A 24706-nucleotide genomic window follows, 5' to 3' on the forward strand; every position below is an offset into this window, starting at 1 on the left:
CTTCTGCTCAAGATATGTTTATTTGCTGCCACAAAATAGTTTTAGAGCTTGAATTCACTTTTATGTTGATGCCACAATGGTCAAGACTTTTGAGGAGTCCTCCCATAACTGTTATTTTAATGGTACGGGTGCATCCTAACTTATCTCTTGGGATCACTATGATAAGTCCTAAAATTCACAGGGGAGGTAATGTCAATTTTAAAGAAATTATTTGGAAGGTTCCTAATTGAATATATAAATAATTTGAAGGAATCCCATAAATTACCTGAAACAACCCCTGGAAACTCTTGAGTTGTTTATTACTTCATCTCTCTCTGTCCTCTTGGATGTGAATCTCAGCTAATTTGGGAAGATGCTGGGGGCTAGTGTGGCTATCTCCTGTTTACTCACAAATCAAAAAAGGACCCAGAACCCCAGTAGCAAGATTACCATTGGTGACCTATGCATGGAACCACTATGAAAATCAAGAATCAAGTAAGCACTGCTGGCTCTGGCCAGAAGGAGACCTTAGAAAAGATTGTTCAGAGAAGATTATGGGTGACTTGAGAGAAGATTATTTATGTATTGATACAATGAAGACCCAACCCTGAAATTGCTCCAGTTTTAGATTTCTTGCTAGGTGATATAATAATAAATTCCTTATTGTTTAGGCCAGTTGAGTTAGGATTTTCTGTTATTTTCAGGCAAAAATTATCCAAGAGAAAACCTAAATGATATGTCTCCTTCCATATTGCTGAAGGCATTGAATTACTGTTTGGCATTTGATACTAATTTCAAATGCATGGATCCTTTAGGTAACCCGCCTCCTTTTGAAATTTGGTGCTGATGTAAATGTAAGCGGTGAAGTCGGAGATAGGCCCCTCCACCTAGCATCTGCAAAAGGATTCTTTAATATTGCGAAACTCTTGGTGGAAGAAGGCAACAAAGCAGATGGTAAGATTATGTTTAGAAGAAGAGATTTGCTATCTTTTAATTTATGTATGCTTTTTCCTTCTACTTTACTTATTTATTAGAGAATAATCTAAGTTGATTAATCTTGTACTCATGTACTAATTTGTTCCACAAGTCATAATTTATTATTTTTAATATATTAATTAAACCTATATGTTAATCCTTCTTTACATATTTTAGCTCAACTCTTAATGTATTAGGTGCTGCAGTAAAAATAAGGGGTTTTCCTAAATTTTTCCTACTTTTTGTTATTCACTAATCTTTTTTTAATTGAGGTAAATTTTACATATAGCAAAATTCTCAAATCTTAACTGAATATTGACTTAAGTGAATATTTGCTTGTGGATACATCCATGTAAAAACCACCCAGATCAAGATATAGACATATTTTCATCTGGAAAGTTGAAAATATTTCACCTGGAAAGTTCCTTATTTCCCACTTCTCAGTAAATAGCTTTCACCACCAAAGATAATCAATATTCTGGCTTCTATTGCTATAGGTTAGCTTTTTTCCTGTTCTTGAATTTGATAATTTTGTGACTGCTTTCTTTTGATCAACAAGATGATTTTGACTTTTATCCATGTTGTTGCATGAATCATAATTTGCTCTTTTTTATTACCAAAAATTCTGTGAATTTCCCACAATTTAACTGTTTATCCATTCTCCTTGTAATGGAAGGTTAAATGTTTCTAGTGTTTGACTTTTGTGAATATAGCTGCCAGAAACATTCAATTCTTCTTGTGAATATACGTGTTAATCGCTCTTCATTGTGTGTGTGTGTGTGTGTGTGTGTGTGTGTGTATTTAGAGAGAGAGACAGAGAGAGAATTACTGCATCAAAGGGCATGCACATGGTTAACTTTTAGGAAATTTCAGACAACTTTCAATATTTGCAATGTTTGCAATATTTTTCACTCCCACAGCTATATATGAGAGTTCCAGTTGCTCCCCACATCCTCTCCAGTATTTGATACTACTGTTATTTTTAATGGAAATAGAGTTAGAATGTGATCAGGTTGGGAAAAAAAACCTTTAGAATACACAGAAAGATTTTAGATGCATTTAGTAGAATAGAATTTCCTGCAACTTTTTAGTTTTTTAATTACAAAATGAATTTTGGAAAATTGAAAGTATTGAAAAAATTTTCTTTCTCTTTTTTTCCTCTTCCTCACAAACTTAATTTTTTGACACAAATTCACTCAGAGTTACATCTTGTCATTAAATTCTCTCAGGCATATCCAGCATTCTTCCACTGACCCCCAAGAGACCTAATTAAAAGCCCAGCTGTAAGAACTGCTGGCCTTTGCAGCAGAAATGATGCACATTTCCAAAAGCACAAGGTTGTTAGATCTATAGAACTGCCATTTCCTTGGTCCAAAATTGAGATTGGTATTCAGTTAATAAAACTAATCAATGTTTTCATTACTCTAAGGAAAACACAAAGGCTCCCAGAGACAACTGTAACAAGAGGCTAGGGCAATTTCATTTCCATGTTGGAAACAGGGCCATTTTATCTGGTAACATTTGCGAAACGTAGTTTGTATCATTTTCTGAGCCAGTGTGTAATAACTCAGGAATTTTTTCTGTAACATTATCATAAACAACTTGTGTTGTCAGCATGCAAGGAATGCTGTTGTCTGGACCTTGTTTAAGCAGTCTCTTTGATTCTGTTGGTTTAGGATAGGCAGAGGTACACCAATGTGAATCACCGAACACATAATTGTTTTTGAAACTGCCTCACTCTTCCAAGGGGTCAGGAACTGCTCACATTTTTCCTTTATTATCAAGGCCAACCTCAGCCTTTTATTCCTCTGCACAACTCCAAAGCTCAGTGGTGTCAAAATGAGTATCATTTATGATCAGCATGTCTCCAGGATCAAAGGACTCTTCTACAAAAGGCATTGAAATGTGTACTGCACCCAGATTCCCGGTACATACCAGCATCATATGATATAATTTTTAACATTTTCTTTCTGACTCACACAAGCACTACATGCCTCCTACTCAATCATTCAAAAAAATCAAGTGACATGACTCAGATTTTTAAGTATTTTTACTTCCTTCTAATATACACTTGATATTTAAGTCCCTTTTGCACTTCAACTAATTGCAAAGAATAAATCAGAAAATCTTTTGTGCTGGTGGACACTGCACAAGATTTATTATCAGCTGGTTTACTTATTCCAAAATGTATCTAAGCCTCCAGATGATTTATTTTAGATCTGGACTTTGCCTGTGGTTAATGGACATAAGGGGAAGAATAAATGAATGACCCCAAAAGGAGTGCAATTTGAAATCTGGTATTTACAGCATGTTTCTGTGGTAACAGAATGTCACAAATGAAAATAAATTCAAGTTGCAAATTAGCCAAAATGTATTTCCGAAAGCACGTTCTGCATGTTTGTGAGGTTGACCTATTCAGTCACATATGTTTTAAGTCTCTAATCTTCTTCCTTATACCTCATAGGGCAATTAAAAAGGAGAACTGCAATGCTTATCGAATGAGATTGAAAAGGTCAAAATATTGCTGGACTCCATAGGAGGAAAATAGAGACACAATTCTCACAATTTATCATTTTAATAAAGCTAAAAATGGAAAATGTTAAATTCAGAAACTATTAATTTTTTGTCATCTGAATGTTGAATGCTATAGTTCTCTTAACTGGAGAACTGGATACTAGAGAAAGTCACAAAAATTTCTAGGGCATGGTCAGTAAGGAGAAGTAATTTATTTTTTAAAATGTGTCTTGTCAGAACTATCACACAGATTTGTTACTGAAAATTTATTTAAGACACACTTGGGAGTTGCTTTAGAGAGCTGGTGGGATGTCCTAACATTGCTGGGTTAATATGGAAATGTTTATTTTATCTTTAAGATCAATGAGCAGAAATAAGCAAGAAGTAGCATCCAGCTACCTACCCATTCATCCAATCTTTCTTTCAAAAGACATTACTGAACATTTACTCTCTTCAAAGTAGAGGACTAGTGACCAAATATTTTCCTAATAATAATTTATATGTATTCCTTTGCTTGAAATTTTCCTTTACTTAAATTTCTAAATAAGATGTTAGAGCAAACAGAATATCATTCATACATTCAGTTTTCCTCAGGTAATAATAATAATATATGCACTTTTTGTTTTTGCAAATTGGTCCAAGACAAAATTAAGGGATCAGAAGGACTGAAGCAGAAATACAGGTGTATATATATATATATATATATATATATATATATATATATATATATATATATATATATATATAAACTCTGCGTCTGATGCAGATTTCTCCTGGCTTGTCCCTTTGGTTGGTATTTATATATCTTCTTTGATGGGAATAATGTCTAGGCCATTGCAGGTAATTCACCAAGTAAAGAGTCTGCTTTGAAGTTTATTGATTCAACTAGAGAAGAATAATGTTGGGTGGGGCCAGGCATGGCTAAAGGAAAATTATGAATTAATGGAATATTGTGCTCCATTCTGCTTTACAATGTCCCCTCTGGCCCTCAAGAACTCACATGTGACATCCTGATGCCCTGGACTCCCTGCGGTCCTCAAGCTTTGACTCATGGTATTGACTTTCCCTGGCTTCCAACAGAATGTGAACAAAGGAAAAGTATCTTAAAAAGGAAGATAATCAAAACAACCAGGAAAATTCTTCTGAAGGAAGTGCGTCCTTCTGAGCTACTCATGAATAGAAAAGATTCAAAGATTTATTTTTCAATAACAGTCTTGGGAGGAGGAGTTCAGGAACTTTGTTAAAGATTTCCCTTTGGCTTAAGATCTTGCAGGTTGATAAAATAAGAATTATTGTCTACAAATATAGCAGCTATAAGGCCTAAACCAGTGTTCATTAAATGTTAAATAATGATTATATTTGAACTTTTTAAAATTAACTCTTATCTTGCCTTTCTTTTCCTTCCAATCCTTCATCATTAAAAAAGTAATTCTATCAATTATTTTGGCTTTATGGATAATTTCTTTTATAGATATACATAAGAATGAGAATGAATGGGATTTGTTAAGGGCTATTATTTTCTATTTTGAATAAAACACCCTGTACAGATGGACAAAGTAGTAAAATAATAAAACAAATGGTTGTAGAACAGTCGATCTGGTTATTTTTGGTTTGAAAAATTGTGCTAAAGCAGATCTAGAATTTAGCAGCTTGGTGTTGATTTGTTATTACTTCAGGCCTGTAATTATTGACTATTCAACTAGATTGTAAATTATTTGAGGGTATAGATTCTGTGCATTTATAGCTTATTTGCCTTAACACTTAACAAAATTCTAAGAGGGAAATTAGTAAAAAGGGAGAGTGAAGATTTTTATTAAGTATCTAATTTGTGATAAGTATCATGCTAGACACTTTCTAGAAATGATCTCCTTTAATCATTTCAGCATCCCTGCTGCACCAATAGTGTTATTATATCCACTGTTACTTATAAGAAATCAATATTTCCAACACCTAGCACAGTGCTTGGTGCATATTGATTATTTAATACTTGTTGAGGAATGACTATGTTTCAGTCAGGTGTTCTTATATGCAAGTGTTGGAAACTAAAGCTTGCTAGTTTAAGCATGAAGGGAAATATTAAAGGATATCAATTAGCACACAGAATCTTCCCCAGGACAGAGTAGAAAGCCAGGTTTGGAATTCTCACAGTGAGAAATGGTGTCCAGAATCACACCCCAAAACTAATCCTTTGAAGGCACACTGCCACCCCAGCTAGGCACACACACCAACACTTGTGTTTCTGGCACCAACAATGTGGGGCACCCAGTCTGTTGCTGGGCAACAGTACCGCTGGAAATTAGATGGAGCTATTCTACCACTGCTACTTTGCCAAGATAGAACAGACTCTCCTTTTGTGTGTCATCAGCTCTGATGTCAGAGTCTGAAATAACATGTTGATTGAAAGAGCCTGTAGATGAGTGTCCAACCAGGACGTGGTTGAGAGTGAAAGGGTCACTATTAAAAATTATACTAGGATAACAAGGCTAAACCAGGACATATGGTCACCCTCTACTAATTCTGTGCCCCTAACTGCAAAGGAGGCTTGGAAAGCATATTTTCGCTTCTATGATAAAAGGTTATCTTGGCCTCTAGTCAGTACTTTCAGTATAGGGAATTTCCCAAATGTCGGAAGAGGTTATAAGGCTGGATTGGACAAAGAGAAGGTCAAATGCCCACTACTGAGTCATCAATTTAACAGTTAATGTTAAATAACTATCTTAGGTCATACAATTAATGAGGTCTTCCTCACTCTAAAACTTGCCGCCTTTTCATTATACTATGCTTTGTATACCGCAGCATGACATTTCTCAGTTAAGGGGACATCAGAACCTCCTACACAGTATTGCTAACATACAGAGTACTAGGCCCCACGCTAACATATTGAGCCAAAATTTTGGGAAATGATGTTCTGTCCAGAGTCTGAAATTTTTAACATCTTCCATGGGGGTGAAAGGGGAATCAATTTGAAAGGAGATGCTTGTGGAAATAAGGCTATGAGTACCTTTTAGATACTTATTAGTTTCCTGAACTCTTCCATTGTGCAAGGTAGATTTTTTTTAACATCTTTATTGGAGTATAATTGCTTTACACTGGTGTGTTAGTTTCTGCTTTATAATAAAGTGAATCAGCTATACATATACATATATCCCCATGTCTCCTCCCTCTTGCCTCTCCCTCCCACCCTCCCTATCCCACCCTTCTAAGTGGTCACAAAGCACCGAGTTGATCTCCCTGTGCTATGTGGCTACTTCCCACTAGCTATGTATTTTACATTTGGTAGTGTATATATGTCCATGACACTCTCTCACTTCTTCCCAGCTTACCCTTTCCCCTCCCCATGTCCTCAAGTCCATTCTCTACATCTGCGTCTTTATTCCTGTCCTGCCCCTAGTTTCTTCAGATATATGTGTTAGCATACAGTATTTGTTTTTCTCTTTCTGACTTACTTCACTCTGTATGACAGATTCTAGGTCCATCCACCTCACTACAAATAACTCAATTTTGTTTTTTTTACAGCTGAGTAATATTCCATTGTATATATGTGCCATGTCTTCTTTATCCATTCATCGGTCGATGGACACTTAGGTTGCTTCCATGTCCTGGCTATTGTAAATAGAGCTGCAATGAACATTGTGGTACATGATTCTTCTTGAATTATGGTTTTCTCAGGGTATATGCCCAGTAGTGGGATTGATGGGTCATATGGTATGCAAGGTAGATTTGATTAGATGCATTCCATAGATTTATGGGAGCTAGAAGAAAGCCTGCTTAATGTGGAAATAGGCTATAGGATAAAATTATAACTTTTAAAATTGGTGGCACTTAATTTCCTTTATTATTGTTATTAACTGGCAATTTCCAGGAGTCTCTCAGGCACTTAGAAAAGTACCTGATACTACACATGAGCAGGTTGAGAAATAGAGGATTCCAGATAACATATCTTTCCCTTTCTTTTAATGACAGTGAATGCTCAGGACAATGAAGATCATGTTCCACTCCACTTCTGTTCTCGCTTTGGACACCATGATATAGTGAAGTACCTGCTCCAGAGCAATTTAGAAGTTCAGCCACATGTTGTTAATATCTATGGAGACACCCCTTTGCACCTGTGAGTATTATGTATACTTCCATAGGTACTCCAGGTATACTATGTTTACCTTCTTACTATTCTCAAAATATTTTCTTAACTCTAGGGCATGCTACAATGGCAAATTTGAAGTTGCCAAGGAAATCATCCAAATATCAGGGATAGAAAGTCTGACTAAAGAAAACATCTTCAGTGAAACAGCTTTTCACAGGTAAAAGAATATTTAAGTGCAATAGCCTCTAAACTTAGCTAACACCCTACAACACTGGAAGTCATGTACATGAAGCAAGAATGAATAGTGGCAGATGTTGCAATCAGAGAGCAAGACCAGAGGGTGGGCAGAGGACAAGGAGCCCAAGCTAGATGCACAGAAGAAAAGGTAGACGCATATGCTGCAGTCAGTACAACAGATGGGGCCGGAGCCAGATGCTGCCTTCCTGGCAGCAGCCACAAAGACAGGGACTGATGTTGCCAAGGCAACAAGCATGTCAACATCTGTAAGCATATTGCTCCTATTCCACTTAACTCTGCAGAAAGCTGCCAAAAGGAGCAGTGCCCATAATCCTCCTCTGACAAGAATATCATTACCAGAATTCATCAGCATCAAATGTGACATTTTTTTCCTTACCACTTAAACCTTATGTGCAAATGTATCTACCTATCTAAGACGTCCATCTGTCAGCCTGTAAGAGCTTAGTCATGATGGCCACTGAGGTACCTAAGAAGGCATTAGCTCCTTGCTAGGAATCGATTACAGTCCTTTGCAACATGCTCTGGAAAAGCACTCTGAAGGAGCAGCTGGGTTTGGAAAAGTTGTGACAAAGAAAAAAAGAAAGAGAGAGAGGGAGGGAAAATTTGCTAAGAACTCAAGCACATAACTCCCTAAAATGTCCAAAAGGAAGGCAGGTGTTTTATAAAATTTAAAACCCTCATTTTTTAACAGGTTACTGTTTTGCTTATAAAAATAAAAACATAGTCATTTGAATTGAGTAAACCTTGAATATAAGATTATTTACCTACATATTACAGATCTCTTGGCTAGTTAGCAACCTCTAAAACATGTATTTGAGACTAGTATGTTATTTACGTAGTGTTTGTCCTGTACTAGTGAATAATAGAAATGAGACACTTTTTTTTTTAATACTGAACTAAAATTAAGCTTACACTTCTGCATCAGGCATCAACTTGTCAAATTTCACTTGGATTTCCAGATTTTTCTTATCACCCAAAGAGGTCAGCCAAAAGGGAGGTGAAGAAAACTACCATTTATGGAACAGTGAATATGTGCTGGATGATTTGCATCCATTATCTCATTTAATCCTCATAACCATTTTATGAAGTTGGATTTACTATCCCTTTTTTACCAATGAGAAAATTGAAGCTCAAGAAAACTAAGTAACTTGCCAAAGATTCTTATGGCTAAAAAAACATGTATTAAATGCCTGACTAATTCCAAATCCTGTGTTTTTATATATCTTCATGTTCTAGTACCAAAATATTTTGTCTGTTTTCTACACACTCTGTAACAGAACAGATGCAAGAACTCTTCAGATCATGCCTTCAAAGTGTACCAGTGGAATTTGTCCCTGAAGGGGACAGGTGGCAGAACTGATATGTATGGGTTACTAGTGTCCTCTACCCATTAGGTCATTCTTGTAGAGGCTGACACCACAGGCTAGTTTTCAAATCATTTTGCTACTTTGTGCACATAAATTGAAACCGACTATACTCAGAGGGTTATTGTCACCTTCAGAAAATTGTCTATATGACAAGATTAGTGAAGTGAGTTAAAAGTATGTATCCAATTGTTTTATTTTGTGCAAACCTGTGGCTGCTAGGAATAACATATTAATATTTTCATTCTATTCATTTTAAGTACATATTTATAAAAGAAATTCTCCTTTTACATAAGGAACTGACTACAGTTATGAATTTTTCTATGTACCAATCACAGTGCTTTACACATAGTCAGCACTTAGTACATTCCTGTTATTGTTTTCATATGTCTGTATGTATACACATTTGTATACACATGTACATACACACACACACACACACACACACACACATATATATATATATATGTTCAGAATTCATCATTTCCTATAAATAGTTGCTTTGAACAGAAACAATGAGGTAATTCAGATAATGGAGCAATAAAAGTATAGTGTTAATGGTCCTATTTATAATACAAATAACTAATGGTGATAAGATCTATTACACTGAGATGGTTGTTTTTTATTCACTTAATTATTCAAGAAAGGCTTGTTAAGGACCTGCCTTGTGTTGTTGCTGGTAGGAACATTAACATAACACAGTCCCTTCCCTCCTTAAGGGAACTCTATTGTAAGGTATCAAAACACAGAAAAGTGTGTGTATCCATTACCATAACACAATATGATAAGTGCCATAAAACTCAAATTATAAGGAAGCAGAGGAGATAGCAATGAACTCAGCCTTTGGTTCATGAGAAGACTTCATAGAGGAAGCAATAGTTCAACTAGATAAATAATAGCATTTATTTAAAGAAAATAATAATATCCCATGAGAGAAAAAGGATTTAGGCAAAGTCATCCCAGGGAGAGGAAGGAGTAAGACCCAGTGAATTACCACTTCCAGAACAAATCTGGAAGGAAAAAACACTGTTTTTCTGTACTCTACCTCAACACTCAATACCTCACTTCTGAAACACATGATACCGGTTTTGTGTGAGATTTTTCTACATGAAACAATTCTCCAATTCTCTACAGACACCGAGTGGGTGTCCTAAAATTCATTTCAGTTTGGCACTGCCTACCTGGAATTAGCATCAGATCTCACAAGACTGCCCCTCTTCCCACTTCAGGTGCAATCACAAGTCTAACTTGTCACTTAAATCTCTCAGAACCTTCCTGTGTTCCCCCATTCCATTCAGTTGCCCTGCAGAATGCCTAAAAAAGAATTAATATCATAGGAAGTATTTAATATTTAATAAGAAAATGCTAGAAATTTTATACAGCTCCTTTCTTGAAGGCCCATATTTGAGAATCTTAGGATTTTATTGCTTTATGTGCTTTTTTTTTTTTCTTATCACCTCCTTCTCCTCTCTCTTTCCCTCCTTCTTTCATCTGTCTTTTTGGCACTTATGTAAACATCAGCATCTAGAATATCCTGGGTGAATCAGGGCTGTTTTAATTTTCTAGGGCTACCATAACTAAATACCACAGACTGGGTGGCTTGAACACCAGAAATTTATTTTCTCACAATTCTAGAGTCTGGAAGTCCAAGATCAAGGTGTCAGGTTCGGTTTCTTCTGAGACCTTTCTCTTTGTATTGCAGATGGCCACCTTCTTTTTGTGTCTTTACATGGTTGTCCCTCTATTCATGTCATCTGTATACTAATCTTCCTTTCTTATAAGGACACCGGTCATATTTGGTGAGGGCCCATCCTAATTATTCCATTTCCACTTAATTACCTCTGTAAATTATACCCCTTTAAATTATAGTCACATTATAAGGTTATGGGAGTTAGGGCTTCAACATATTAATTTGGAGTGCATACATTCAGCCTTCTATTTTCCCTGTGTTATATTTTTGCAGTGCTTGTACCTATGGCAAGAGCATTGACCTGGTTAAATTTCTTCTTGATCAGAATGTCATAAGCATCAACCACCAAGGAAGGGATGGGCACACAGGTAAGACTGTGGTGAGAACATCACCAGTTTCTGATGCATGTGAATGCTCAAGAGAAGTGGTGGGCTCGGGGTGGGGGGGATGTGTGGGAGTGGTCTACCCCAATGAGGGGGAATATTTTATCAATGACATCATTTAAATTGATGGTGCATGGTGATAATGAAAAGCAGACTGACTTTGGTCAGTTTCATTATTGTGCTAAAGTATCTACAGTCAATGCACCCATTATGATCTGCACCAGGAACAGACTGATCACACTGCCTTGCCCTTGTTTGGGGTATTTGTTCTTTGGTTTGTACAAAGTTGCTAACATTTATTCTGGTAATTACAGTGGATATAGAAATACTAGAAATTGTGCTAAGCAAAAGGTAGTCTATATAGATCAACTAGGTACTTCTTTTCCTAAACTATGTCTTGTTTGCTCAAAGACAGAATTAATTCTTTGTCAAAGAAATCAACCCTTGCTGTATATCTCTGGCAACAATTCTATTATGTGGTAATGACTGTCTTTTGAAAATTGGGTTTCAGTTTTCCCCTTTTCTCCTTTCACACTTTCATTCTTATTCTATTATAGGACTGCACTCTGCTTGCTACCATGGTCACATTCACCTGGTTCAGTTCTTACTGGATAACGGAGCTGATATGAATCTGGTAGCTTGTGATCCAAGCAGGTCTAGTGGTGAAAAAGATGAGCAGACATGTCTAATGTGGGCTTATGAAAAAGGTATATTTTTCACCATTGCATCTCTATAGTGATAACATTGAACTCTGTGCACAGATTATGCCAGTGCATCAATAATTCTTTTGCTTGCATGACTTGTATACTCCCATTTCTTCTGGAGATTGTATTTGAATCGTTGGAGACTTGGATCAAAGAGTACAATAGGGAAAGCAACTCCTGGGCTGCAGATGAGCTGAAGGCATTCTTGGTATTGGCAGTTTGAAGGGAGAAGGAGATATCACATTTCTAGATCCTGGAGAAACAAAATTGTGATAGGTAACGATAGCTACTTTCTTAGAGTAGATGCAGAACTAGTCTTTATCTCTTATACAGGAGAATTTTGATGTGGATTCAAATTATTAAAAATGAAATTAATGCAAAGAAAGAAAAGGAGTATTTGTCACATCTAACCCTGCTAACAATGCCTGCAGTAGAAAAAGTAAGGCAACCATGTTTAATGCTTAAGTATAAACTTATTTGAGCTCAAAGAGGTGAAAGCTTGGGCAGAACACCTGGTTTTAAATCAAACCATGTTGCTTGATCTGGGCAAGTTATTTATTCTTGCTGAGCTTTAGTTTTTCATCTGAAAAATGAGGACAATAACAACTTCATAAGGTTGTAAAGATTAAATTAGATAATATGTGCAAATTGCTTATAAATGTGGCTGGCACAGAATAAATACCTAATAATTGGCATTTCAGTAATAATAACTGTGGTAATAGTAGTAGTCCAGAAATAAAGATTATTAATAGTGAATTTTTTTATTTTAAAGGAGAGGAAACTAGACACAATTAGAAGGTAAAATAGCATCTTTGTCATTGTTATTAAAATATACTATACCTCTTAAGAGAGCTCTACATAAACGCATAAACTCCAACAGAGTGTAAATTTACAGGTGACATGGAACAGTACTGAAATCAGAGTTACAACTAAATACTGTAAAATATATCACACTTTGATGCCTGCATTGTCTTATTAGGATGTTTAAAGTATGTAAAGAAGTATTCTTATCTTTTTAAATGTTAGAATCTTAGAAAACCGTACTTAAAAAGAGCAATTACTAAACTGGAAGATTTCTTAGGCTACCAAGATGATCTAAAAGGTTTTCTGCATGAAATAGGACACAGAAGTCCATTAATGAACAGAGAGATGAAGTTTGATGGATAGAAACAGAGAGCTATTTTAAGCATACAGACAAGGGGAGAGAAAAACATATAGGTCTGAAGACTGCTAGTGAGGAAATGATATAGGAGTTACTTTACTAGAGACAAGTGAACAGACATGGAATAGCAAGGAATGAGTTAAAATATAGGCCTGTTATGTTTCTTACTTTTTACTTGAGTACTGTATAAACACACATTTGCGTGTGCACACGTGTACTTGCACATTATAGCTCAATGAATTTTCACAAACTGAACTCACTCAGCGTCCAGATGAAGAAACTGAACATGGTCAGCACCCAGAAGCCCTACTTACATTGTCTTCCACTCACTCCCCAAAGAGGGTACCACTGCCTTTTCGAGGCATAGACTAACTTTACCTCTTTCTGTACTTAATATAAGTGAAATGTTATGCTATATACAGCTTTATGTCTGGCCTCTTTTGACCAACAGTTTGTGAGATTCATCCATATTGTTGCAGGTAGCTCTAGACTGTTCATTCTTGTATGGTATTATGTTTTTAATTATATCACAATTCATTCATTCTGCTTTTTCAGGGCATTTGGATAACTTTCAATTGGGGACTATTAGGAGCACTGTTGTTATACATGTACATGTCACGTACGTGTCTTTTGATGAATAACTATATACATTTCTGTTAGGTATAACTGCCTTCTACTTTGTGTAAAAGAAAGTTCAGGTAATTATATATTTGCATATCAGTTGGAAAATCTTACATATTCTGAAGCCTCGAGAGACCTTACTAAGTTCTAGTTATGTTGCATTTATTCCAATGATTCTCAGACAGTGTCTCTCAATAAATCTGAGTTTCAGAGAAAGACTGTTTACAAATCATTAGTCTTCCGGAAGACAGCTCAGAAGTAGCTGCTGCAGCTTATCTCTTCACAGGGTTTGGCTTTGTTTGTTTTTACTTGATTGAGAATAATGGTTGAAAACTGGCTTTACTTTTATTTTTTGTGGAATTCCACACTTTATAAAACAGTGAATCATTGTGTAAGCTCCTAAGATTTCCTACCAAACGACAACAACAAAAGTCCTGTAGCTTAGAGGACTTACCCACTGGTCTCTGCAATATATGCCATACTTGTCACCCTTATTTGTTCAACTAATGTGCCAGGCATCAGTGTTGCATTTCATTATTACTATGAATTTTAACAAATTGAATGTTACTACTCAGGAGACAGATGGATGTTTTGCATATGTTCTAGGGCAGAGCAAGTTAAACCAACAAAATAAATTTGTTGCTATTTTCTCTTGCTAGAGAAACGTTGCATTGTTTTCATGTGTTCAGGGAAGATTGAAATGGCCTTGTTAAAATATTGTCAGCAGTGCACTGTCCTTGTTTTCTTTGGCTTTGCTTTCTCCTTCAGAGAGGGAGTCACCAAATTAATTGATATGGCGTACCAAGGATTTTCTTGAGCAACTTGGAGATGGAGTTGAAAAAGCACTAAAACTTCACTTGGAGTTCTTTCTTTGTGGAATAGAGATGATGTAAAAATGGCCCCATCATGGCTTGCCCTGTACCCTATCCAGTCCTTAGAAAACTCAGAAGAGACTTCATAACCAGGGTCTGTCTATTTAAAAAGGAATACTTTTGAATGTGCCCAGTTTGAATAGTTCATCTTAGTCTACCCTCTTAAGATAGAACTAGGAGGCTTTTTCAACAGCACTCATCTCTGAATGGTTAGAAGGCAAATTTTTCATCTGTCCCAAACAAAATTTTTAGTTGACCCTCTCTGCTATTCTGTTATAGCACATTCAAAGGTGATTTGGAGTTCTGAAAAGAATTATCTACTATCTTTTGGAATATTTTTAGAAAAGAGTTTATTCACTATGGCTCCCTGTGGGATCAGGTATGAAAAATATTTTCCAAATTTACATAGACTTTTTAACCTAAAGATATCAAAATCAATCTTATAAATAATTTTCCTGGTGACCTTTGTTTTAACCAGTAACCAGAAGCCTACTGGTTAAGTTTCAATATTTCACTGCCAGATTGTTCAGAGCTCCAATTTTATAATACTTAGAACGTTTCCTCTCCCCAGTCTGTCCTCCCTCTTCTTTCCTACCGTTCCAACTGTCTCACTCACTTGGATTTGTTCTTCTCTTTCCCTTGGGCACAAAGGACTTCTATGAATCAATTTAAATTGGCCAGAAGAAATAGCCAGCACCCTGCTTATGTTCAAATCCTCTGCCCCAATCATCAGTAGGGAAAACCCATTGAAAAGACCTACACATAATCTTACATCCACTGCATTAAAGATGAAGCTGCTGAATTGAAAAGATCTCAGCCAATTAGAATTGAGCACATAGCTCAATAGTGTGTCTGGCAGTTAGATTTGAAAAGGCTGCCTTTGACAAAGAAAAGCACTCCTTTATGTCAGGCTGTTTAGGGTCAGAAAATAACCCAAACTAGAAACAGAACTAAAACTTATTTGCTTCAGTATTGACACGAGTTAAAGTAATTTACAGAGGCTCCTATCCCAATATCTAATTACCCAGAATACAATATTTGTATACAGCAGAACTACTCTAATTCACAGTGACAAGGAGCTGCAGTTGGAGAATTAGTGAGTAAGTGAGCAAAAACAATAAAAATCAAGGTTCCTGTACCATGATATATACTTTGTTCATTCCTTTTGACAAGTGTAGTGTGGTGTGAATTATTTATAGTAAACGTACCATAGTGTATTCTCTAAAAGTAATGAAGTCTTACAGTTGTGAGTTTCTACAGTTTTCAGCCAGTAAAAAATAACTAAGAGATAAGGGTGAGAGAGGAGTAGAAGGAAGAAGAGGTGGCTTCATTAAATTTTTTGATAAATATTCATCCATGGATTATAAACTCCCAAGCTTCTTCTCTTTTGAATTCTTACCTCTTTGGAGTTTAGTTACTTAGTTTAATGAACATAGTTTAGTGTGCTAGGGTGGATTGGGTTGGGATAGAGGAAGGAATAAACAAAAGATTTAGATGGTGTTTTAAAATCTATGTGCAATTTTGTGTCTACTGGTTACTTTTCTACATGTTTAGTTAACTCTATCTTTAAAAAATAAATAAATAAAATAATACCAACTCTCATTAGAATAGGAAGAACTTTTATTCTTATGGGGGATAACACAAAAAAGAATTGAGACATAATAACTGTGTAAGAAGCTACAGTTTAAAATTTGCAAGAAGAAATTGATGCCTTAGAATCCAGGGTGGAATCAATTCAGCGGGTGTTAGCAGATTTGAAAGTTCAGTTATATGCAAAATTTGGGAGTAACATAAACCTTGAAGCTGATGAAAGTTAAACATTTTATAATACTTTTTAAATTTGTTTAATAAACTTGAATATTGCATAAAATGATAATTTCCCTTCTTCAAATGATATGGAAAGAAAAACTTTTTTTAAACTTTTCATTTATTTAATGGAAATGCCTATTTTCACATGTCTTGCTTATTTATTTTATATTTTTAAAAGAAGACAGTATTCACCTATGTATTTTGCATAACAATTATATCAAGTGTAGGGGCTTTATGTCATGTTATTAAAATCAGTTAAGCAATAAAAACATTAATTAATAATAAAAACATTAATTAAACATTAATACAAACAGCAGAAGAGAACTTACATTAATTAATCACTTATTACATATGCATATATAATATGTATATAATTTAATTTTCAAAATAACCCTTTAAATTGGTATTACCTTTGTATTACAGATAAAATGTTTGAGACTTGGAGGTGTTGTCACACTAGCTCAAACCACACAGCTCTTAGGTGGAGAGCTGATACCAAACAGAGGTCTGTCTCATTGCACATTTCAACCACTTACCACCTCACTCAGAATCAGATAGATCTAAGTCCAAATCCCAAATGACCAAATGACCTTGGGCAAGTTATTTAACTGAGCCTTAATCTTCAAATTTAAAATGAGTAAATTAATAACCACTTTAAGAATTCTGCTGAGGGTTAGGGATAAGATGTAAATGTCTGGATAACAGATTCTCAATAAAAATAGTGGTATCTGTTGTTATTAAGTGCATAGCAGAGATACAATCATGCTCCACAAAGCTTCCAAATCTTACAGTCTTTCCTCATTTACAACATGCTTTAGTGTCCAGTAAGAAATATGACATTGACATATTAGGATAATGGTCATCTTCTTTAAGCCTCCTAATGAAGCATTTTATCCCTGCCAAACACCACTAGACAAACCTGGAATATATAAAAGCTTGTGTTATTTGGTTGTATATATATTTCTTGTTTATGACTTAAGTAAAATAATTCATTTAAAACTTAAAATTTAAGGACTACAGCAAGATCAAAGAGGTTTTGAAAATCACTAATCAAAATATTAAGCAATTTCAAATCATTGTTCTAATATGTATAGATAATATTTTAAAATTTTAGTACAAATTTGCAAGTCTCTTTACTACATCAGGGTTTTCCTCCTCAGTCATGGAGAAGTATCAAAGATTCTGTGGCCATGTTTTCAAAACATCACACCATCTGACGTGCTGGATCCTTTTACTTAGATATCTGAGGAGCATGTAAAACTCAACAAGTCCAAGATTGAAATTAATATCTTTTTTGTCCTCATCGGTCAGGTTCATCTACCATATCCCTTATTCATTATGTCATTTAACGGCATTGCCATTCACTTAGCACTTGAGTCAAAAATCTGGATTGATGCTTGACTACTTTTTCTCTCTCAACTTCCCTTCCCCCCATATCCATTCAATCAAAAAGTCTTTTTATTTTACTTCATACTTACATTTTAAATCCATCAATTTTTAAAATTTTATTGTCACTGTTCTAATCCATAACCTTATTCTCCTTCTCCTGATCCATTTTAATAGTCTCATAACTACTTTTTTTTTTTTGTCTTCGGCATCTTTTGATTCCATTTTCTAACTGTAGTCTGAAAGATGTATCCAAGCTGTAAATAGGGCCATATCATTCCCCAGCTTAAAATCCTTCACTGACAACTATCACCTTAGGAAAAAAAGTCTCAGTTTATTATCATAGCATACGCTGTGCCCTTCCTACTTCTCAAACCTCATATCCAGTCCCTCCTGGCACATGAGTGACCCCACATGCTGCAATCATCATCACATTCACTAGATCCCTACCATTCACTAGGGGTTCATTCTATGCCAAGCACATTCTATATCACATTATCCCATCAAATCTACACAACAACCCTGTTAAACCAAAGTCTGTTTACATGGTAGTTATGCAAAACTACTCACTCCTCTATGCATATCATGTTATTCCATGCTTCCAAGCCTTTTCTTAAGCAGTCCTCTCTTTCTCTATACCCTCCCACCCTGCCTACCTGACTTCACTTCTTAAATTTCTTAATTCTATTTAACCTTCAAGACTCAGTTTATAGATCCTCTCTTCCAGAAAGTCTCCCCTGACATTCCAGCCTAATACACACATCCTTTCTTGATGTTTTATTGTGCCATATGCACATTTCTATCGCATGTTGAAACACTCTCCCCCTAAACTTTTTGAGAACAAACATTTGGGCTGTTAATCTCGATCTTCCAAAAACTTAGTTCAATGGCTGATTCCTAATAGCTGCTCAATACACATTTGTTGAAGTGAAATAGAGAATGAGCAGATATTTCAGTCATAACATTCTATTCCATGTCTCACTAAATGGCATCTGATCAGTCATAATATAGTTGATCTTTTCAAGAATACTAATTACCACTATTCTGTTTTCTCTGTAGGGATTTTTGAAATATCATAGGTTTTTTATTAACTGAACAATCCTAATACTCAAATTAATAGGCAGAAGATTTTAAAGAATATTCTAAATACAGCTCCTCTTTCTATTAATTGGAACTGCAAAACTTTTTACTCTGACTAGAATTATTTTATTCTCCTTTTTTGCTTAATCAACTCATGCTTATCTTTCAAGTTCAGCTTAAAAGACAGTTCCTCAAGGAACTCTTCCCTGACCCCTCCAGCCTATTGTAAAACAGCATCGTTATGCACATTCACAGCATCCTCTACCTTTCCTTCCTAGAGCTTGGCTAAATACAATTTTGAGTGAACATTTATATATATATATTTCTTTTCTTTTCTTTTCTACTACACAACATTCATTACAACAGTAAAGAGCATTTCTGTTTCAACATTACACTCTCGTACTTTGTACCATTCCTTCATTCATTCAAAAAAAGTGTTATAAACTTAATATGTTCTAGACAGTATACTAGGAACTGAGGTAAAACAGTGAATGAAACAGACAATATCTCCCTGTGCTTAAAAAGTTTTCATTTCTAACAGAAAACACAGGTCATGAGCAAGATAACAAATGGAAACTATCAGATAATAATAAGTGCTATGAATAAAATAAAAAGTAAGTAAAAAGTTGTTAAGTAAAAAGTAAAGTAAAAAGTACAAAGATGGTAAGTAAAAAGTTCAAGGACACTAAAATGGAAAAGTCACAGAGGGCTTTCCTGGGAAGATGTTGTTTGAGCTGGTCTCTAATGGGCACTCAATAAATATCTGTGGAAGGAAAGGGAAGGGAAAATAAAGGCAAAATGGGAAGGGAGAAAAAGAGGAAAGAGGAATGTTAAATGGCTTGGTTTGTATATAATGTCCTTTTGGCAACAGCATTCATCCTTGTGGATTCTTATCTCAAGATGAAGGAGGACTGGTGACATTCTTGTCTGGGCCTGGTGATTAAGGGATAAGAATCATGGAGGAAGCAGGGGGTGTGTTCTCTTTCTTGTGATATCAAAGTAAAGTATTTTTCAGATTTAAGTCATGAGAAGATGTAGCAAGTCTGGAATATTTGTTGCCTCTGATTTAATTGTCAGTGAATGGGACCAGTACTGTCAGGAGGAAAATGAGCCATAGAAGTGCAAACATCAGGGGCCATCCTCTGATCTCACTTTTCAATGTTTCTGGAAAGTGCGTTTTTAACATGATGGGAAAGGGGGATAGCAAAATATTGAGCAAAGTCTCATCAATATCATTGCTGTGAGAGTTTTATTTTTTGAGGCACATGTAAAGAATGGCCCAGACTGCTCTTTTGATGACCCGGGCATGTGGTACATACGAGATCAATAAGAATTTCTTGGCTTCCGTAATCGAGATCAAATCTCCATGTTTTCTACTTAATCTCAGACACAGGGTGTCAGAGTCACAAAGGTCTTAGTACCGGTGTCATTCACCATTAATCTTCAGATCTAGTTCTTAAAATGATTTTCGTAGCAAGCTTTCTTCTATGTTCTTAAAATAATTTCTCATAACGATGAACAGCATTCATTGTTTCTAAGATGAAATGGTGGAGACTGAGGGACAACCTTATAGGGAAATAATAAAATTTGTACTTTTTCTTCTTGAATAATTAGGAATCCTCTGTTGTATACATGACCGTGATGTAGATACTAAATTCTCCATGTAACAGCCCTTTGGATGGACTTGTAGCCTTAAAGAACAACCTAGGTTTTAAAATAAAGAGCTATTCAGAAAGTTTGGGGGTGGGGTGGGGAAAATCACTCCAAATGTAAGGAGTAAAGGAACATAAGAAAAAGACAAATGAAAGGGGAAGCATGGCATTTCGGGAATATAGACAAGACTAGAAGAGTAGGGAGGAGGAAATGAAAGTCACTTCAAGCCAGCAGGAGAGTCCCATTTGCCAAAACCCTTGGGGGCACTAATGAATAATACTCTGAAAGTACAAATCATTATTCTAACTGCATTAGGCTAATATCATAGCAACCTCCTATTTGGGTAAAATACTTGGATGTAGATAGTAAATTCTTAGATATGGGAAAACATTTTTATTTAATTAGTGGGACTTCGATTATCTCTGGACGTGTTCCATTAGTGTGCCTTGGTTATCTGGATATATTCATTATCAGGAGTTTGGCTTACAAGTCCATTTAGTGAGTTCCATCAAGGCATTTTTCTGCTTAACCCCTCATAGCCAAGTATCAGGGAGCTGGGTCCTAGTGGTTTTCAGTTATCTTTGCATACACTTGTAGTTTGTCAGTGCAGTGAGAGCAGAGGAGAATTTCCCATACATGTGTGCCTCAGTCCACAGTTAGCAGGAGGTGGGAAATCAGGCGGAAATGCCTTCCAGAGCCAAGGGGGCCTCTTAGCATTTCCCTGGCAGCCTCATGCTTATCATCAGCTAGAACCCAGGCACTCATTAGGCTCTTGATGAAAAGCATCCTAAAGAAAATGCCAGCAAATTGTGCCACTGCGCTGGCAGGAAATTAAAACTGCTCAGAGCAAGTGGAGCCAAGAGAGCTGTTGAGATGAAAGGTAACATCAAGGGTGTGATCACTGACTCACACAGGCCTTCAGAATTCAAGATGTGGCTTTCTGCTTCACTAGGGAAAGCAGGAGGCCCTCTCGGCTGTCAGTCACAGTCAGTCCAGCAGAGGGGCTGAGACAGGTGCGGAGGTGGGCTCTGTGAATTAACCTTTGTTGTACTTGGGTAAATGCTTGTGGTTTGGGTTGTTTTCTTTCCCCAAAGGAGCCTGTCCTAGGAAAAAACAGAAATAAGAAAAAAAACCTTGTTTTTGATTTGTTTTTCCTTGTCCCAAACACTTAAAGATCAAATTAAGTAAAAGAAAAACTCCGAAAGCACCACAGGTCCTGTTAAAGTAGGAGCAGACAGTGTGGATAGGAGCAGATAAAACCTTAGAACCTAAGAATCTAGCAAGGGGACAGATGAAGGGGTGTTTTAATTCCAGAGGAAATTCTTGGTGGTGGTGCTAATTTATCCTTAGGCTCAAATGGCCATTAGCGATGGGGAAGAAAGAAAAGCTGTACCAACATGCAAACAAAGCACACTGAGATTTGATTTTCATCACAACTAAAGGTAGTAGGCAGAGCAATGGCCCCCAAAGATGCCCAGGTCCTATTCCCTGGAACCTGTGAGTATGCTGCCTTACATGGCAAATAGCAAAGGGAATTAGGATTGCAGATGGAATTAAGGCTGATGACTAGCTGACTTTGAGAGAGAGAATATCCTGGATTTTCCAGGTGGGCCCAAGGTAATGATGGGGGTCCTTAAATATGGAAGCAGAAACAGAAGCCAGAGTGATACGATGTGAGAAGGACTCAGGCCAGCCATTGATGGCTTTGAAGATATAGAAAGGGGGCTGCAAGCCAAGAAATGTTGGTGGCCTCTAGAAGCTGGAAAAGGCAAGGAAACTGATGTTCCTCTAGGAGGAATGCAGCCCTACCAACACCTTGATTTTAGCACAGTGAGAACCGTGTTGGACTCTGACTTCCAGGACTATAAAATAACAAAGTTGAATTGGTTAGGCCGCTAGATTTGTGGTAATTAACAATGGCAGCAACAAAAATTGAATATATTGGTATTTAGAACATTTATCTGAAGTTCCAAAAACGAGTTTCCAAGTTCATTTACAATTCTTGAGGCAAAATAGTGAAGCAAGAAAACAGTGAAAAGATCCAAAAGGCATATTTATGTGTTAGAACTGTTAGGCATATTACATATATAATCTCACTTAGTCTTTACAACAGCCTTATGAAGATGTATCATCAGTTGTAATCTGTAAACAAGGATATGTTTGAAAAGTAAAGACAAACCATGTCCTTCAATTAATTAAAATCCTCTAGTAGCCCCCCATCTCATCTGCTTTAAAACACAAACTCCTTATCCTAACCTATAAAGCTATAAAGCTCCACATCAATAATATCAAAGTGTGGACTGCTGGTCAGCACCACCTGGGACTTTGTTAGAAAAGCAACTCTCAGGTCCCACTAAAGACCTTTTCAATCAGGATCCCTGAGAGTAGGGCTCAGGAATCTGTAGTTCAACATGCACTCCAGGTGATTCTCATACGATAAAATTTGAGAAGCACTACCCCACATGATGTGCACTCACCGACTTCTCCAGCCAAGCCTGGTACCACTCATCCTTGCTTGCAATGCTCCAGCCACACTGGCCATCTTTCATTTTCTGAACATGTCATGCTTTCTCCCATTTGGGACTCTTTACATTCTCTTTTCCTTCTGACTAGTAGGCTCTTCCTTTAGAAATTTACCTGTTGGCTTATGTCTTTCATGTTTTGAGGTTTCCCTGATTGTGAGCACATGAGAGTCCAAAGAAAAAGTATTGATGGGACTGGTTCCCCATTATTTCATCATAACCTGTGTCTATGATTTGAGAAAATCATAGATCTGCCAGTCATGAATAGAAAGCTATGGATGATAAGAAAATGGACACTAGTTGTTAACTCTGTAGATTTCAGTTTTGCTACAAGTTTTAACAATCATAGTCACAATTCTTTTTTTTTTTTTCTTGAGGAATCTGGACTTGGAATGTTACATTTGAAAAAGCTTTTAGTGCTGATAAACATCTTAATCATTTCATCTTATGATCCTTCATGCTCTATTAATTTTAATTCTTTTTTGAAGGGAGGATTTAATAAGCAGGCACAACTCACAGCATATACTCTATACATTAGCTAGGTGTATTCAAACCAGTGTTAACTATGAACGCTTCATGGTGGATAAGCACTTATACTTTTTCAGTTTCTAAATTTTGCCCTTTTTACAGTGAGTTCTGTTGCATTTCACAAGTTTCTTGGCAGGGTCTTTAAGGTTGATTTTGTTTTCTTCTTGTATAAATTAGCTACAGTAGATTATTTTCACAGTTAAAGCATAAGATAGTATCAAAGTGTAGTTCTATTGAAAATTGTTTCTACTCAGAGGAGCATTTAGCATTTTTATTTTTATATTTTATTTAGCATTTTCAGAATTATAAGTCCCTAGTACAATTAACAAACTCCCCAATTTTGGTGGTGTTATGAAATAGAAATTTATTTCTCAGTCATGTAATAGTCCAGGGTGGACATTTCTGGTCAGTGGATGTCTTTCTCCCCTCCTGTATGGCCTCAGAGCCCTCTGCATCCAGCCAGCAGGTAGGGAGAGAAGACTCACTTATTTCTTAAAGTCCAGGCCTGGAAGTGATTTCACTTTTGCTCATATTTACTTGATGGGAATTTGTCACAAGGCCACAATTGGCTGCAAGGGGGATACGGAGTTGTTGTCCCTGGGTGGGCAGCCATTCCCAGTGACAAAATCACTCTGTGAATGGGAACTACAAATATTGGTAGGCAGCCAGCTGTCTCCTGCCACAAAAACCTATGCAGATTATCTTAATGCCCTGTTATACTGCAGTTGCCAGCCAAATGTAATGCTCAATCACAGCAAATACATCTGTCCTTCCTGGTTACCAAATATGCTTTCACCCTTTTAATCGTGCTCTTATTATATACTCCCATAGCACTTGATATGTACTCATTTAGAAATTCTTATCATTTTTATTATTTGTTCAATTACACTAAACTTCCTGAGGGTAGGACCATAGTTGCCTTGCTCATTGCATCCCCCCATACCTAACATAGTACCTAAAATAGCACATCACATATATCAGTCTTTTTTTGTTGTTAATTGAAGTGTACTTGACTTACAATATTATATTAGTTTCAGGTGTACAACTTAGTGATTCAATACTGTTATACATTACAAAATGATAGTAGAGTTTGAATGAATGAATGAAAGCACTAAATTCCTATTG

General features: G+C 36.2%; 1 protein-coding gene across 1 annotated transcript in view; it reads left to right on the forward strand.

The window, feature by feature from the left end:
- TNNI3K (TNNI3 interacting kinase) overlaps positions 1-24706 on the forward strand; it is a 282262-nt gene that overhangs the window by 87281 nt on the left and 170275 nt on the right. The window contains exons 7-11 of the mRNA XM_060089965.1: positions 795-933; positions 7432-7576; positions 7662-7766; positions 11135-11229; positions 11802-11951. Of these exons, the coding sequence (XP_059945948.1) occupies positions 795-933; positions 7432-7576; positions 7662-7766; positions 11135-11229; positions 11802-11951 (634 nt within the window). The remainder of the gene's footprint in view (positions 1-794; positions 934-7431; positions 7577-7661; positions 7767-11134; positions 11230-11801; positions 11952-24706) is intronic.

Source organism: Mesoplodon densirostris, chromosome 2, assembly GCF_025265405.1.
Source record: "Mesoplodon densirostris isolate mMesDen1 chromosome 2, mMesDen1 primary haplotype, whole genome shotgun sequence".
Taxonomy (NCBI): domain Eukaryota; kingdom Metazoa; phylum Chordata; class Mammalia; order Artiodactyla; family Ziphiidae; genus Mesoplodon; species Mesoplodon densirostris.